Genomic DNA, 14,303 nt, shown 5'->3' with positions numbered 1-14,303 from the left:
ACACACTGACTGGGTGCATATAGATGGCTGAAACAAGTTTCACTAAACAGTAACTCCAAATATTTGACACACAGTTATATCACTCTTCTCTTTATTTCATTAAAAATGCATGTGTGTGTCACACTCAGTTGGTTTCTAGACCCATGATGGATTGTATAGATGGTCTTTTGAAAGGCCATCCTAGAATAAGATTTTGGAATGTTCTATTATACCAAGGAAAGGTCCGAGAATTAGAATTCCGTCCAGAGGGTCAGAGAATGTAGTATATGCAACTGAGGGAGACTTGAACAGCTTTGTAAGTCCCAACATGGTTGTGTATGACCTCAACCAAGATCTCTATGTATTCATGCCTCAGTTTCAAGTAGAAGATGTGTTTAGAAATACCTCAGGTATTGCTAATACCACAGGGTGTTCATGAACAATAAAATCCAAATCAGGTGATGTATATGAAAACACCTTGTAAATGATAAAATAATTTCATGAGGTATCACTGTTTTAAACTACTCTACGATATCTTCTCTATCACTCAGGAATCTGAGAGGATGGTGCTATTTCACGAAAATTGGTTTGAGCTCTTCAACACTTGCCACATAAAACAAAGACAGCCCCGACGTCTTTAATCAAAATGACGGTCAGCTTCTAAAAATGAGTCCCGTCTCCCCTGAGATCATTCAGAATTAAAATCTGATTTAAACGAAGGGAAAACTGCAGCGTGTTTGGGTTTGCTTCAGAGACTTTTAGTTCCCATCTTGTCTCCCCTTCTCCACTCTAGCCAGTTCAGTGAGTCCTTCAGGGCAATCTTGGGATTGTTCAGTCATGTTATTTGCCTTTAAGAATCAGGGTTGGCTGAACGCTGCCCCTAACGCAGGTTTCCCCCACTCTCCATAGTAGAGTATCCCTGTGAAACCTTTCATAAGCCAAAATTATGTGAAGCAGCAATTGCCACTCATTTACATGGAAGAATTTTTGAGTATTGCCAGACCTCAAAAATAACCTGCCAAATATCATACCAAACAACACATAAAACCTAAAATAATACTCATATAGTAAAATGGTGTTATACACTCAAAGCCTATAAAAAGTAGCTCTCAGGGCAGGAGCTTGGAGGGGCCACTCGCTACTTGAGGCACATGCTGCCTCTGTGGTGGCTGCTGCAAAACAAACACTGAGCAATATCTTTGCTTTTTGCCTTTTTTTTTCCAAAGATTTATTTGTTTATGCATACAAGAGGTGGGGTGCATGCGAGATGCATGGGGGGAGTTAGAGGATTCACCAGAGGTAGAGTGGGGAGCAGAACAGGCGGATCTACTGAAATACTACTGAGGGGAGCAGCGGGCGAGGCAGGAGAGGTCTGCTGTGCTATGTGGGTAGCTCCCTGGCCAGGGATTGTACTTGTGATGTAGTGGCTGTGGATAGCTTCCTAGGTTGTGTCTTAACCCCTTGCACCACCAGGGAGGCCCTGCCTTGTGTCTTAAGAGCAAAATCCTCTTTAGATTTATTTTGTTTCAAAATCAGGGAGGGCTTTTGTAAAAGCAAAGTGATAAAATTCAAACTTTTGCAAACTGGGTGTGCCTGTGTTAGAATGAGGGCTGTGTGGAATGATACCTCCAATATGTTGCTTTAAAATCAGCTAAATGATGGCATAAGGCAGAAGTTGTGCATAGGACCTGGGATAGGGGTGAACGTTTCCTCGGTTGGGTTCACCACTCTGAGGATCAATGTCCTGGAATGGAGACCATTCTAGAAGCCCAACTTTGCAGAACAGAGCAGTCTCAGGCAGCTCTGGGTGGGCAGGGGCCTCACAGCTCTGCCCTCCCCTAGGTCCAGAGCTGGATGGGAGGGCTGTGGTTGGGTCACTTCTATGGTGGTACCTGGTGGGGTGTCTGGTCGGCAGGATGGAGTCCACATACTTGCTTATTCCACTTTCTTCTCTACTTCCAGGCTATTTGTTTTCTAATCAGTTCCTTTGGTGGAGTCTACAATGAGAGGCTGGTTATTCCTATCACACGGTATTGTTTTCTCTGGGTCTCCCCCTCAACAAGCCCAGCAATTTCACCATCCCCAGATGAGAGGGATAAGTGTTTGAGATGCATAACTGTGTCTCATTTCAGTGCCTGATAGAAGTTGGAGAATGAGCCCTGGCACCTTTCTGCTCAGTAAATTCATAATTACAGGCTTCCTCGTCTCGCCTCTTGCAAACTAGAGAATTGTTGATTGGTTTGAGTCTGCGTGCATATAGCAACTTGGGGATGTGGCAGGCACAATTTCCCCAGTACTTGGTAGGTTCCAGTACAGGGACTGATGAAGTTCCCTCCAGAGGGTTGGTAGCTGAGTCCTGACCTGCACCTGCCTGTCTGGAATGAGGATTCCCAGTCTTTCTGGAATTTGGTTCTTGGGAGCGATGTTCTGGAGCTGGTTAGCCAGCAAAGCATATGGTACCCAAAGAACTGTGTCCTCCTGGCAAAGGCCAGGGAGCAGATGCTGAAGAACAACAGAGAAAGTCAGAAGACCAGCTGTGGGTGGTGGAAAGAGCACTGGGCTGGGAGAACAAACACGTGAGCTTAATCCCATCCCCACCTTGAGCTCATGTCTTGATCTCCTACCAGTCACCCAACTTCTCTGTATCTCAGCTTCCTTGTCTTTAAAATCAGGGGTGAGGGATCATTAAATTTGTTATGTCTTTCACATCAAAAACTTCTAGATTCTTCTCTGGTATTTGAATTTGCCTGAGAAATTCTAGATGGAACCATTCTGACTCATCACTCCAACTGGGATGCTGCCATCGCCCTCTTGTTATCATATTCCTAATTCTTTTCATGTTATTTCAGTCTTGCACACAAAGATGATCAGTGAAGCCCTCTGAGGGATGACACTTGCCAGGCTATGCCCTATGGGTCTCAGGGGGCTCTGCTTTCCTTCTACACAGTTGATGGGGGGGGGCATGAATGGGTGCTGTCTTGGGATTTCTGTGTTTGGGACATACATGAATTTAGGACTTCTAAGTGCCCTCTCTTCTGGGCTATGGAATTGTGCATTTTTTAGAAAGAAGAGAGTTAAGACTAACTCTGCCACTTATTAGCCATGTGCCCTCACCTGAAAAGCAGGTAAAACAATGCTGACCCTGGTGAGCAGCTGTGATTGGGCAAGGTTGTCTACATGTAAGCATTTGCAGAGAACCTGGGATGCCAGTGAACACTCCATGGGTGACGATCCCACCTTGCTTCTGCTCCCTCTCTCCACCAGTCAGAAAGTAGTTCTTGGCTTCCACTATATTCCAGGTCCTGTCCTTCCAAAGCTGCAAGTCTTCCCCAAGTTCATGGGTTGGCCCAAGAGTCACCCCCTCCCCAGGCCTCCACAAACTTCTTCCTCCTCCTTCACCCCAAGGTAGAAATCAGAATTGGGAAGTTTTCATGGGAACTTCTGAAACACTCTATCATCCATCATGTAACTTTTTACCATCTGAGCAATTTAGGCTCCAGTGGGGTCTGTAGATATGAGTCCAAGTTCTTTGAGGATCTACTTGAGCCCAGCTCTCCTCAGATCTCAGAGTCTTGCACAAAGGCCCCCGCCTTCCAGGGCTGCTGTAGGTTATGGGGTGCACTGTCTGCCGGTATCCTTCTCTGAGGTTCTCTCGAGAAGACCTGTGGTTTTTATTGGGACTTTAGCTAACTGTTAAGGCTTTGTTTACTTCTCTCATTGCTCAGTGATCCATTCTTCCCATCGCCCCATTTGAGGCATTTGGGGGTGAAGCAGACAAATTCTGCAGAGCTGAGATGTCCCCCAAATAAGACATTGTCCATCTCTGGGCCTCCCTGGTGGCATAAGGGATTAAGATGCAACCTGCAAAGCTATTCGCAGCCACTGCAGCACGAGTTTGATCCCCAACCAGGGAGCTACCCACATGGCTCAGCAGACCTCTCCCGTCTCGCCTGCTGCTACCCTCAGCAGTGTATTTCAGTCAGTCTGCCTGTTCTGTTCCCCACGCTGTCTCTGGTGACTCCTCTCCCCCCACATCTCTGGCCTTTACCCCAGTTCTTGTATGCATAAATAAGTAAATCTTTGGGGAAAAAAAAAAGACAATGTCCATCTCTGCCCTGCTTTCTCCCAAACTGGGAGGAATACAAAGCCATCCCTCAGAAAACACACACAGAGGGCCTCCCTGGTGGCACAGGCAATTGAGCACAGCGCTGTGAAGCTGTCCGCAGGCTAGGCAGTGCCAGTTTGGTCCCCACCAGCTGCCGAAAAGCCCACATTGTGTAGCAGACCTCTCCTGTCTCGCCTGCTGCTCCCCTCAGCAGTGTGTTTCAGTCAGTCTGCCTGTTCTGTTCCCCACTCTGTCTCTGGTGAATCTTCTCACTCTCCCACACGTCTAGCCTGTACCCCAGTTATTGTATAAATAAATAAAATCTTTAAAAAAAAAAAGAAAGCACATGCAGAGAGCATCTTAAATAAAAAACAAATGAAGCCATTAGGATGGAAAGCTATTTTGTTGCACGGGGAGTTATTTATTTATTTTCTTGACCACTGCTTAAAGCCTTTGTTCTCTCCCTTTAAGGAAAACCTCTCAGAGGAGGCCTCACTGTTAAAATGGCATCAGAGCTCACGAGTGGGCATTAAACCCAGAGGACCTGACTGCTGGCATGGTGTGATGGGATGGAGGATGTGGGTTTTCAGCTTAACCCCATCCTCATCCTCATCCCTGTCATGATTATTCCCACCAATACTCTGATAACTAGGACTATTGCTGGGGTGCCCTCCTGGGCCTTCACCACCCAGCTCTGTCCCACGGTGGGAGCCGGGCCTTAGACTTCCAACTCCCGCCAGTGAAGTTCTCTGTTTCAGCACATGCAGAATGCTTTGGGGGTGGGGAACAGCCAGGAAAGCTGGGGGGAATGGGGACTAAGCCATGGCCATTGTCATTGTTATCCAGCATCACCTGTTTCCTTTCCCCACAGGGAGCCTCTACTCCTGGGCCCTGGCCCTCCGTGGAGGCTGCTGTGCCCAGAGCTACTGAGCCGCGAGGACCCACCTTTGAGATGAAAGCCATGCCTTGGAACTGGACTTGCCTGCTCTCCCATCTCCTGATGGTGGGGATGGGCTCCTCCACTCTGCTGCCCCGGCAGCCACCCCCGCCGCCCCAGAAGCGTTCTTTTGTCACGTTCCGCGGGGAGCCAACGGAGGGTTTCAACCACCTGGTGGTGGACGAGAGGACAGGGCACATTTACTTGGGGGCTGTCAACCGGATCTACAAGCTCTCCAGCGACCTGAAGGTCTTGGTGACCCACCAGACGGGGCCGGACGAGGACAACCCCAAGTGTTACCCACCCCGCATCGTCCAGACATGCAACGAGCCCCTGACCACCACCAACAACGTCAACAAGATGCTCTTGATCGACTACAAGGAGAACAGGCTGATCGCCTGTGGAAGTCTTTACCAAGGCATCTGCAAGCTCCTGAGGCTGGAGGACCTTTTCAAGCTGGGGGAGCCTTTCCACAAGAAGGAACACTACCTCTCGGGCGTCAACGAGAGCGGCTCTGTTTTTGGAGTGATCGTGTCCTACAGCAACCTGGATGACAAGCTCTTCATCGCCACCGCCGTGGATGGGAAGCCGGAGTATTTCCCTACCATCTCCAGCAGGAAGCTGACGAAGAACTCTGAGGCGGACGGCATGTTCGCCTACGTCTTCCACGATGAGTTTGTGGCCTCCATGATTAAGATCCCTTCGGACACCTTCACCGTCATCCCCGACTTCGATATCTACTACGTCTATGGCTTCAGCAGTGGCAACTTTGTCTACTTTTTGACGCTTCAGCCTGAGATGGTGTCTCCTCCCGGCTCCACCACCAAGGAACAGGTGTATACCTCCAAGCTGGTCAGGCTCTGCAAGGAGGACACTGCCTTCAACTCCTACGTGGAGGTGCCCATCGGCTGTGAGCGCAGTGGGGTGGAGTATCGCTTGCTGCAGGCTGCCTACCTGTCCAAAGCTGGGGCTGTGCTCGCCCGCACCCTCGGGGTCCGCCCAGAGGACGACCTCCTCTTCACTGTCTTCTCCAAAGGCCAGAAGCGGAAAATGAAATCTCTGGATGAGTCGGCCCTGTGCATCTTTATCTTGAAGCAGATCAATGACCGCATTAAGGAGCGGCTGCAGTCCTGCTACAAGGGTGAGGGCACGCTGGACCTGGCCTGGCTCAAGGTGAAGGACATTCCCTGCAGCAGCGCGGTGAGTCAGGGGTGGGTCTGCCAACTGGGGTGGTGTGGGGGAGGGGCCTCGCCTGTAGCCTCCGTGGGGTGTGAATCTCCCTTCTCATTTTGCAGATGGGACAAGGATATCCTGTCTCTGGTTCTTGTTGGATTCAGGTCATCACCAGGTCAAACAAACTTTGACTGTGACACCAAGCTTAGAAGAGTCAGAACTGGATTTTCAATGGAGGTTTCTCATGGGGAGCTTTCCTCTGCCTTGGCTCACTGGTTGTAAGAGGGAGTGCTAGGAACAGGCAGGGGTTTTGTGATGCACCAGGGAGACCCCAATGTGCTTGCCGAGTTCAGCAGATGACAACCTGTTGGAGCTTTGCTTTGGGGCAGAAGCTGATCCACTCGGGAGAGTCTAGGAGACAGGATTAGGAAATTGGGGAGGCCATGGACTGCTCCCAGATGAGGACAATGAATGACAGCCCAGAGCTGTGCAGTGTGTATGTATATGACACATGCAAGCCTAGGTTCCTGGCATGTTGGTGTATATTACCATGCAAGCCTACGTTCCTGGCATGCTTTGGCATGTGTGGGAACTTAGAGACCCCCAGTCCCTTGACCCCTGGTCTAGACCTTCATTTTAAGGTCCAATAAAGTGAATCAATTGCCAAGGTCACTCATTCTTGTGGGGGAGTGGCAGAGACAGCTCTTTAGGAGAATCCTGTATGCCTCTAATCACCACACCTGCCTGCACACACATACTCACCTGCACACACACATACACACCCCTACAATGCTCACTGGCACATAGGTGGTAATCTCCCCATGAGGATGCACTCGTACATCCTAAGTTAGAAATGGAGCATTTATGCTGTGTGCTTTCTAAACAGCGAGTTCTTTTGCCATCCAAAGGACTGGCTTTCTTTTATAGAAAACTTATCCAACCCTGTCTTTTGGGTGATGCTTTGGGGAGTGACATCCACCGCAGGATTAGCCTTGTTGCTCATGGGCGGGTGTCCGTCCTGCCCTTGCTTCCTGCCACAATACAAAAAGCGAAGTCCATCCTGGGAGTCTGCAGAGCTGCAGGTCCTAACACCACATGGTGGCCTTGGAGAGAACAGAGGGAGAGCAGCTTTGCAAGACAGGCCAGTGCCAGGACCAGGAGGAATGGAGCCAGATAACAAGCTTTTGATTTTTCTTTTGGCTTTAATTAGCCCTTTCAAGTTAGAGGCAAGTTCAGGGTTGAGAGCAGAAAGGAGGAGGCCAGAAACTCCGCACAGGGCTGGGGCTTTCTCTCCAGACAGGCTCAAAAGGCCACACTGGCTTTTAATGCGTGGTATCAGTTTCCTTTGATTGGGCCAGTGCTCGAGTTACTCTGCTCCTGCTCTCGCCTACAATTCATTTGGCCTCGGCTCAGACCTCACAGGTTTCACACTCCAGCCGCCAGGCCCATGAGGCACTTTGCAAAACCTCCTTTTCCTCCACCCATGGATGTGGTTGTTGAGTGCATCCTCTCTGCACCCCGGCTGCCTCGAGGCAAAGATGGATGAGGTGAACTCCAGAGTTCTCTTTTGCCTTGGGGTCAGAGTCCAGGATTCCTTCGAGGCCCAAGAAGCAGAACCAAATCTCAGATGATTTCTGTCCTGTGGCTTTTCACCTGCAGCAAAATGGCAGAGGGAAGGGGAAGGCCCAGAGGTTGACCTTTAGGGTATGTGTTTGTTGGATGGGGGTCCTCTGTAGGTTTTATCATAATTACAACTCAAGCTTTTTTTTTTTAAAGATTTATTTATTTATTTATATTTTATTTATACAAGCACTGGCTACAGCCAGAAGCGCTGGAGGGTGAGAGAATTCACCAGAGCCAGAGCGGGGAGCAGAGCAGGCAGAAGGATCGAAGCACACCGCTGAGGGGAGCAGCGGGCGGCAGGAGAGGTCTGCGCGCCATGCGGGACCCTCCTCTGGTGGCCGGGGAGCAGCCAGGGATCGAACTGGCGCTGCTGAAGCTGCGGGCAACCTCATAACCCAGCGCTCAACCGCTGTGCCACCGGGGAGGCCCACAACTCAAGAGTTTTAAAATGGGCTGTGCTTAGTGGTTCATTCTAGATTGCAATGTAATAGACATATAACATTATGTTAGTTTCAGGTGTACAATGTAATGATTTGATATTTGTATATATTTGTAAATGATTGCTACAGTAAATCTAGTTAATATCCATCCTTACACATAATTACATATTTTCTTCCTTATGATGAGAATTTTTAAGATCTACTCTTTTAGAAACTTTCAAATCTGCAATATATGGTAGTATTATCTATAGTCACCATGCAGGATAGTATATCCCCAGGACTTAATTGTTTGGTATCTGGAAGTTTATAACTTTGGGTGATGCTCCCTATCCTAATTCCCTAAGCTGGAATGTCCTTCCCAGCAGACTTTCCCAGCTCCCTCCCTTTCTGAGCAATGGGACACAGGTCCCAGCTGCCACTTGGGCTGTGTTTGGGGGGATGGGGTAGGAGGGAAGAGAACCCCTTTGTCACTCAATTGGCCATGCCACAGAACAACTGTGGATTCAAGCGGTGGGCCACAGCCTGGTGCCCAGATGGGAATGTCCTATAGTCCTGGTCTGCAGTCATCCAGAGAGTTCCCTGCTGTTTTCATTCTGGGTGAATCAGGGAAGGCGGGCTCAGCTCACAGGAGGGATAAGGGCTGGCCAGCCAGGAGCACTGTCCTCTTAGAATGTGTCCCTGCCAATGTAAATGCTTGCTGCAAATGAAAATCCCTAGGGAAGTGGCCCAGGTGTTTCCTGAAGCTTGTGGGGAATGAGAGCAGCTTCTATCTTTACCTTCTGGACTATTCTTTTCCTGTGTCCCAACTTTATTCAGCTTTGAGTATCCGGAGACAAATCAGCTAGTATCTGAAAGTTGCTCTAAGAATCTCAAGAGGGCACGGGAATAAGGGAGAGACCTAGAGGTATCAGCCTAATTTGTCTTGAGATTCAGGGACAAAAGACCCACCCAAGACCCTTTGCTAATGAGTGACCAGGTGGGTTAATGATAGTGATGTGATTTTTCTGTTTCTGCTGCTCAGCCCTGGGATGGTCCCCATCTCTGGTCCTTTGGAAAGCTGCCACCCAGGCTCTCAAAACCCTATTTGCAGAGCACACAATGATTGGGCTGAGGAGTCCACAGCCTGTGCCTTCTGTCACATGCCTGGGTCCTGAGCAGGCCAAGGTGACAGCTTCCAGTCCTTACCTGGGATTCTGGAGACTTCTGCCCTGGAGTGGGGCAACAAGGTAGAGAGCCTGCTGGTATGGGCCAAAGCTCTTGGTTTTTGACATAGACCATGGCGCCCGACTTCCCAAGCCCCCCAGCATGGCTGGCTGTATTTCTACCTTTCTTCAGCCTTTAGGGGTAACTGCACAGAACACTGACCCTTCTGTCCCCAAGTGCATCCATGAATTAATGACTGGGCGAAGCATTTACTAAGCCCTTGGTAATGTACTCACTCTTGTGGATGCCAATAATCATGAAATAACATTGGCCTCGAGGAGTCCAAGAGCCCAGGGCTGAGATGCCCCCTCAAGTCATGCTGGCCGTGCGATGGATGTGGTCCTGGCTGTGACCTGCCCTCATCCACCGAAGTCTTCCCTGTGTCTGGAACCAGCTGAGAAGTGGACAGGGGCATCAGGCTGGGCTGGAAGGGGCCAAAATCAGCTTCTTCATCTTCCTCTCAAGACTTGAACTTTGAGTGAACTTCCAATAGAAAATGGAAGTCCTGGGAGCAGGAATTCTTATCCAGAATCACTGCCTCACACCCACTGAGCCCCAAAGTGGGAGCAGAGAGCAGGCCCTCAAACTGCCTGGTGATCCCCGTAGGAGCACGTGTGGTGCCTGGCAGCTCATAGGGGAGTCTGCCACCTCCTTTTCTTCTCTTGACAGTGCTGCAGGATAATAGAAGGAGCAGACCTCCTTTCTGGCTGAGGAAATGAGGAAACGAGCAGTAGGGCACTTCACTCCAGGCCATGTAATTAGTAGAGGGGCAACCATAGGGTGTCCTAAAGCTCAGCCCTGTGCTTTCCCCAGTGGTGTTTCCTGATGTGCTTAGTGTTATGGGGAGGGTGCAGCAGGCTTCACGACTGTGGCCCAGAGCTTTGAGTGCAGGTAGGACTATATAAGCACTGCAAGGACTAGAAGCCCAGGGGACCCAGCGCTAGGCCTCACCCCTGTCTGTCTTCCGGATTTATCCGCCTGCCCTGCCTGGTCCCACCAGGTCACAGAGGCACAGGGACAGGAAGCTTCACCTGGTGGTGGGGGCTGGTGGAGGAGAACCCCGTGGCTGGGCCTGGGGCTTGACTCCCGTAGTCATTGTTTCTCAGGCATGGCCGCCCTGGGAGGAGACAAGGTCACCCCCTGGACTCAGCTGGCCTCCCATCCTGGCCTGCACGGTCAGGTCACTCAGGTTCGTCTGGCGCCTGGGATCCTGAAACTCCATGAGAACCAGCATCCGGATTGGCCAGGCAGCCATCCCAGCTCCGGGTGCTGGCTTCTGCCAGGCTGCTTGGGGTGTTTTCCTTTCCTTGTCAGCAGGAAGTGCGGCTCTCGCTGGATGGGGTGTTTCCTGTTGTTCATGGCGCTAGGCGAGCTCTGGCTTTCTGCTCCAGCATAGTCCGCTCAGCCCGAGAATTCCTTCTCTGGCTTGCCTCAGCCCTCCTTTCTCAACTCCACTGCATTTGACTCACACGTGTACTCACATGTGCGTGCACACACACACACACACACACTCACATGCACTCACACGCACACTGAAGCCACTAACCCTGCAGGCCACTTACCACTTAGCCCTGAAAGGGCATCACAAATCCCCTTCACGTGGACCAAGGGCTCACCCCCACAGCCTACTGGCCCCATAGTCTGATTTAGTATCTGGGGGACATAAACATCACAACCCAAATCTGATTTTAAAGAATTTTTGTTTTATTTCATTCATTCATTCCTTTATGTGCTGCATAGGAGGGGAATCATGAGGAGACTTTCTCCACCTGACTTGTGTCTCCAGGCATAATACTTTCTAGGTCCATCCATGTCATTGCAAATGGCAGGATTTCATTTTTTTGTTGTTGTTAATATAGCTGAGTAGTGTTCCATTGTGTATCTATACCACATCTTAAGCCCATCATGTTGATGTGCTCTTAGATTGTTTCCAGCTCTTGGCTACTATAAATAGTGCTGCAGTGAACATGGGCGACAAATCTTTATAGGATCGAATCTTCCCTCCTCCCCTCCAGAGAGCTTCTGTCTTAGGTATTCAGGTGAGAGCCTGCCTTTTGCACCACCTCCCTCCTTTGGATCAGTAGGATTTGCAGTGTAATTCACATCCCAGCCATATACATGTGGTGCCTTGGGGTACGCGGTGGTGGCCGGGCCCTGGGTAGTGTGCTGGGCCTGGAGAGTGGAAAGGGCTTGAGCTTGAACTTCTTGGCTGCTCAGGTCCTTCCAGGAGGCCACTGGAGCCCATCAGATGCAGGGAGAGAGAGGGGACCAAGGAATCACATTCGCAGATTTTTAGCACAGTCAGTTGCCAGGGGACCTCAGTATAGCACTTACCAAGAGGGGGATTGGGATGTGGGGTTGTGAACACCACCTGCTGACACTGAGGCATGGGTTTTGCCCCCCAGTATGGAGCAGCCCCTCCGCCCCCAACACAGCATGTGCGCGCACACATTCTCTTTGTTCTGAAGGTCTCTCACTTTGCTTAGTATCGTTGCTCTCTTCATTTCTATCTGTTGCTCTCGTGCCATGTCTCAGCATCCCACTCAGACTGCGCCTGTCACCTCTCAGTCTCCCCCTTTCTGTGACTGATTCTCCCTCATGACACATACCACACTCAGCAGTCGTGGCTGTGAAATTTCTCACCCTAGCCTGTCATTCAACCAGCATGCTGGCTGGCCAGCCCCGCTTAACAACCCAGACCTGCGTCTCTGGGCCTGGCCTGCAGTTCCTGCCCTCCCCTGGGGCGTCATGGCTGGCCTGCTGGCCTGAAAGCGGGTGCCTCTGGGTCTCAGCCAGTCCCAGCTCATGAGTTCTCCCCGGGCTGGTGAGCAACTTTCACTTTTGCTTTGAGTTATACATTTCATTTTCAAGAAGGAAGTGATAAAATAACATCCCTTCCATAGTGTCGAGGGTCCTAAGGTGGAGAAACACACCGACATTAATAAATAACAATAGACACAGAGCACCTTGTATTTGTAGGGCCCTTGTATACATGTCTTCATAGACCATCCTGTCTAATCATCTTTGGCCACTACTAATGGGACGGAATATTGCTATCATGTGGACATTCTTTTCTCCATCAGTAGCTGCCTCGGAGGGATCTGGGCTGTGCCTAACCAGGTGTTATGTATGCGGGTCATATCAGGTACATGTGATGAATGCTGGGTGAAGGCATTTGAAGGAGAGGATACCTTTCCAGCCAGCCCCTCTGCTGTTCCTTTCAGGGTCGCTTGGTTTTAGCCAGGCAGAAGGGAGTACCTAAACATTGGCACACAGCGCTTGCTTCTTTTCATTAACAAAGTTAGTGGAGAGAAGAAAAAAAAGACAATGAAGCGGTTCTCCAACTGGTCTCTCAATTTACATTTTTTTTCCCTACTGGATTGGGCTCCACATGCCATACACATTCACGAGACAGCATCAGCGGGAGAGAAGAAAACCCCCATCTTCAGTCTCGGTGTCATTACTGCGTCTCTGTCAGTGTTCCAAAATATAATGGGATTTGCTCGGCTGATTTATCCCACATGCAGGCAACATTATCCAGACCTACACACGGGCCTGAGGAGCAAGAAGGGAAGATGCATGACTACGAGAGTGGGGCTAATAAAATTTATTCCCTCTAACAAGGAATGACCTACGCCATCCCTCAGCCTGGCAGGCAGGGTCCCTGCTCCCCAGTGCCCGCCAGAAAACACACAAACTTAATCACTGTGGCCTGGCCACGCCCATGAGAGTTGTGTGCCGGAGACTGGGGAGGCAGTGGACACTTGGGATGGATGGGCTGTGCAGGATTTTTCTGCCCTTGAAAGGTGTCCCCTGGGGACCTCTGAAGCTAAGATATAAACGCTGAGGGGTAGCACCCAAGTGGGGTTTGCCTTTGCCAGTCCCAATGCTGAAAATCCTCCCCTGGATTTTCCAGGGGCCCAGGCTGGACTACTGAACTAGCTTCAGCATGCTGGCGGCCATCTGCTTACTGGGCCAGTGGAGTTTGGGTCCTGCTTCTCTTGCTAGACCGGCCTATAGTGCTGGTCATGGTGTCACACCCCAACTGCTTGTCAGAGGGAGGAAGCTGGGCTCCTGGCAGCTGAGCTAATGAGCAGAAGGGCATGGGTTCAACCCTGAGGATCCTTCGTTGGGCCTGTTCTTTGCCCACCATGCTCAGCAGCCCCGAGGAGGGGTGCATTGCTGGCACGTGCTATTATTACAGCCAGGCCTGCAGAGTACACTTGGCTTAATGCCCCTCTCCTGGGAAAGCAGCTCAAATTAGTGGCATTAGTTGCCTATTAGAAGGATGGCTTGTTATCGTGATGAGTGAATGACCACTTAGATATCTGGTAGGATTGGGTGACTGGCAGCTTTAAAATGCATGCAGAATGATCAAAATGAATATATACATAAAGCATTGCTTTCATAAAATCACTTTCACTGTTCTATAGGTAGTTAAGTCATGAACTCACTGAATGTTTATATCGCAAGCTGTGCACACACACACGGACCTCCCAAAACACTGAGAACCTCCATTCTGGTTTTTGGCACCCCCACCTCTGCTTTTGAGATCCTTTGAAGTCGGCCACTTGGTTCTTGGGATCCTTGGCTGTAATTTGTTGAGTTGTTTTGCCAACCCTAAGACACTTTTCATAAAGTCCCTTCAATGCATGTTTGTCTAACTAGATTATTGTGGCTGCGGCTGGCTGGCTCTCCTTCTCTTTCTCTGCACACATTCATTTTCTTTCCAATCTCATTGAAAAAGATACAATGAAGAATCATTCTGGGATAATGCACTGGTAACTAAGTGTGTGGAGCTGCCTTCCCCACATCTCTTTCTCATTTGTGTTCTTGGTTGGTT

The 14,303-nt window shown here is 49.9% G+C and overlaps 1 protein-coding gene across 1 annotated transcript in view; it reads left to right on the top strand.

Annotated features, from left to right (window-relative positions):
• Window positions 1-5,036: 5,036 nt before the first annotated feature.
• The window catches only part of PLXNA4 (plexin A4), a gene marked incomplete at both ends in the record, with an annotated part of 338,923 nt that continues 329,656 nt past the window's right edge, over window positions 5,037-14,303 (top strand). Inside the window, one exon of the mRNA XM_084230521.1 lies at window positions 5,037-6,221. Within this exon, the coding sequence (XP_084086647.1) occupies window positions 5,037-6,221 (1,185 nt within the window). The remainder of the gene's footprint in view (window positions 6,222-14,303) is intronic.

The sequence above is a fragment of the Talpa europaea genome, assembly GCF_964194135.1.
Source record: "Talpa europaea genome assembly, chromosome: 3".
In the NCBI taxonomy this organism is placed as follows: Eukaryota; Metazoa; Chordata; class Mammalia; order Eulipotyphla; family Talpidae; genus Talpa; species Talpa europaea.
This window is presented reverse-complemented; position numbering and strand designations above follow the sequence as displayed.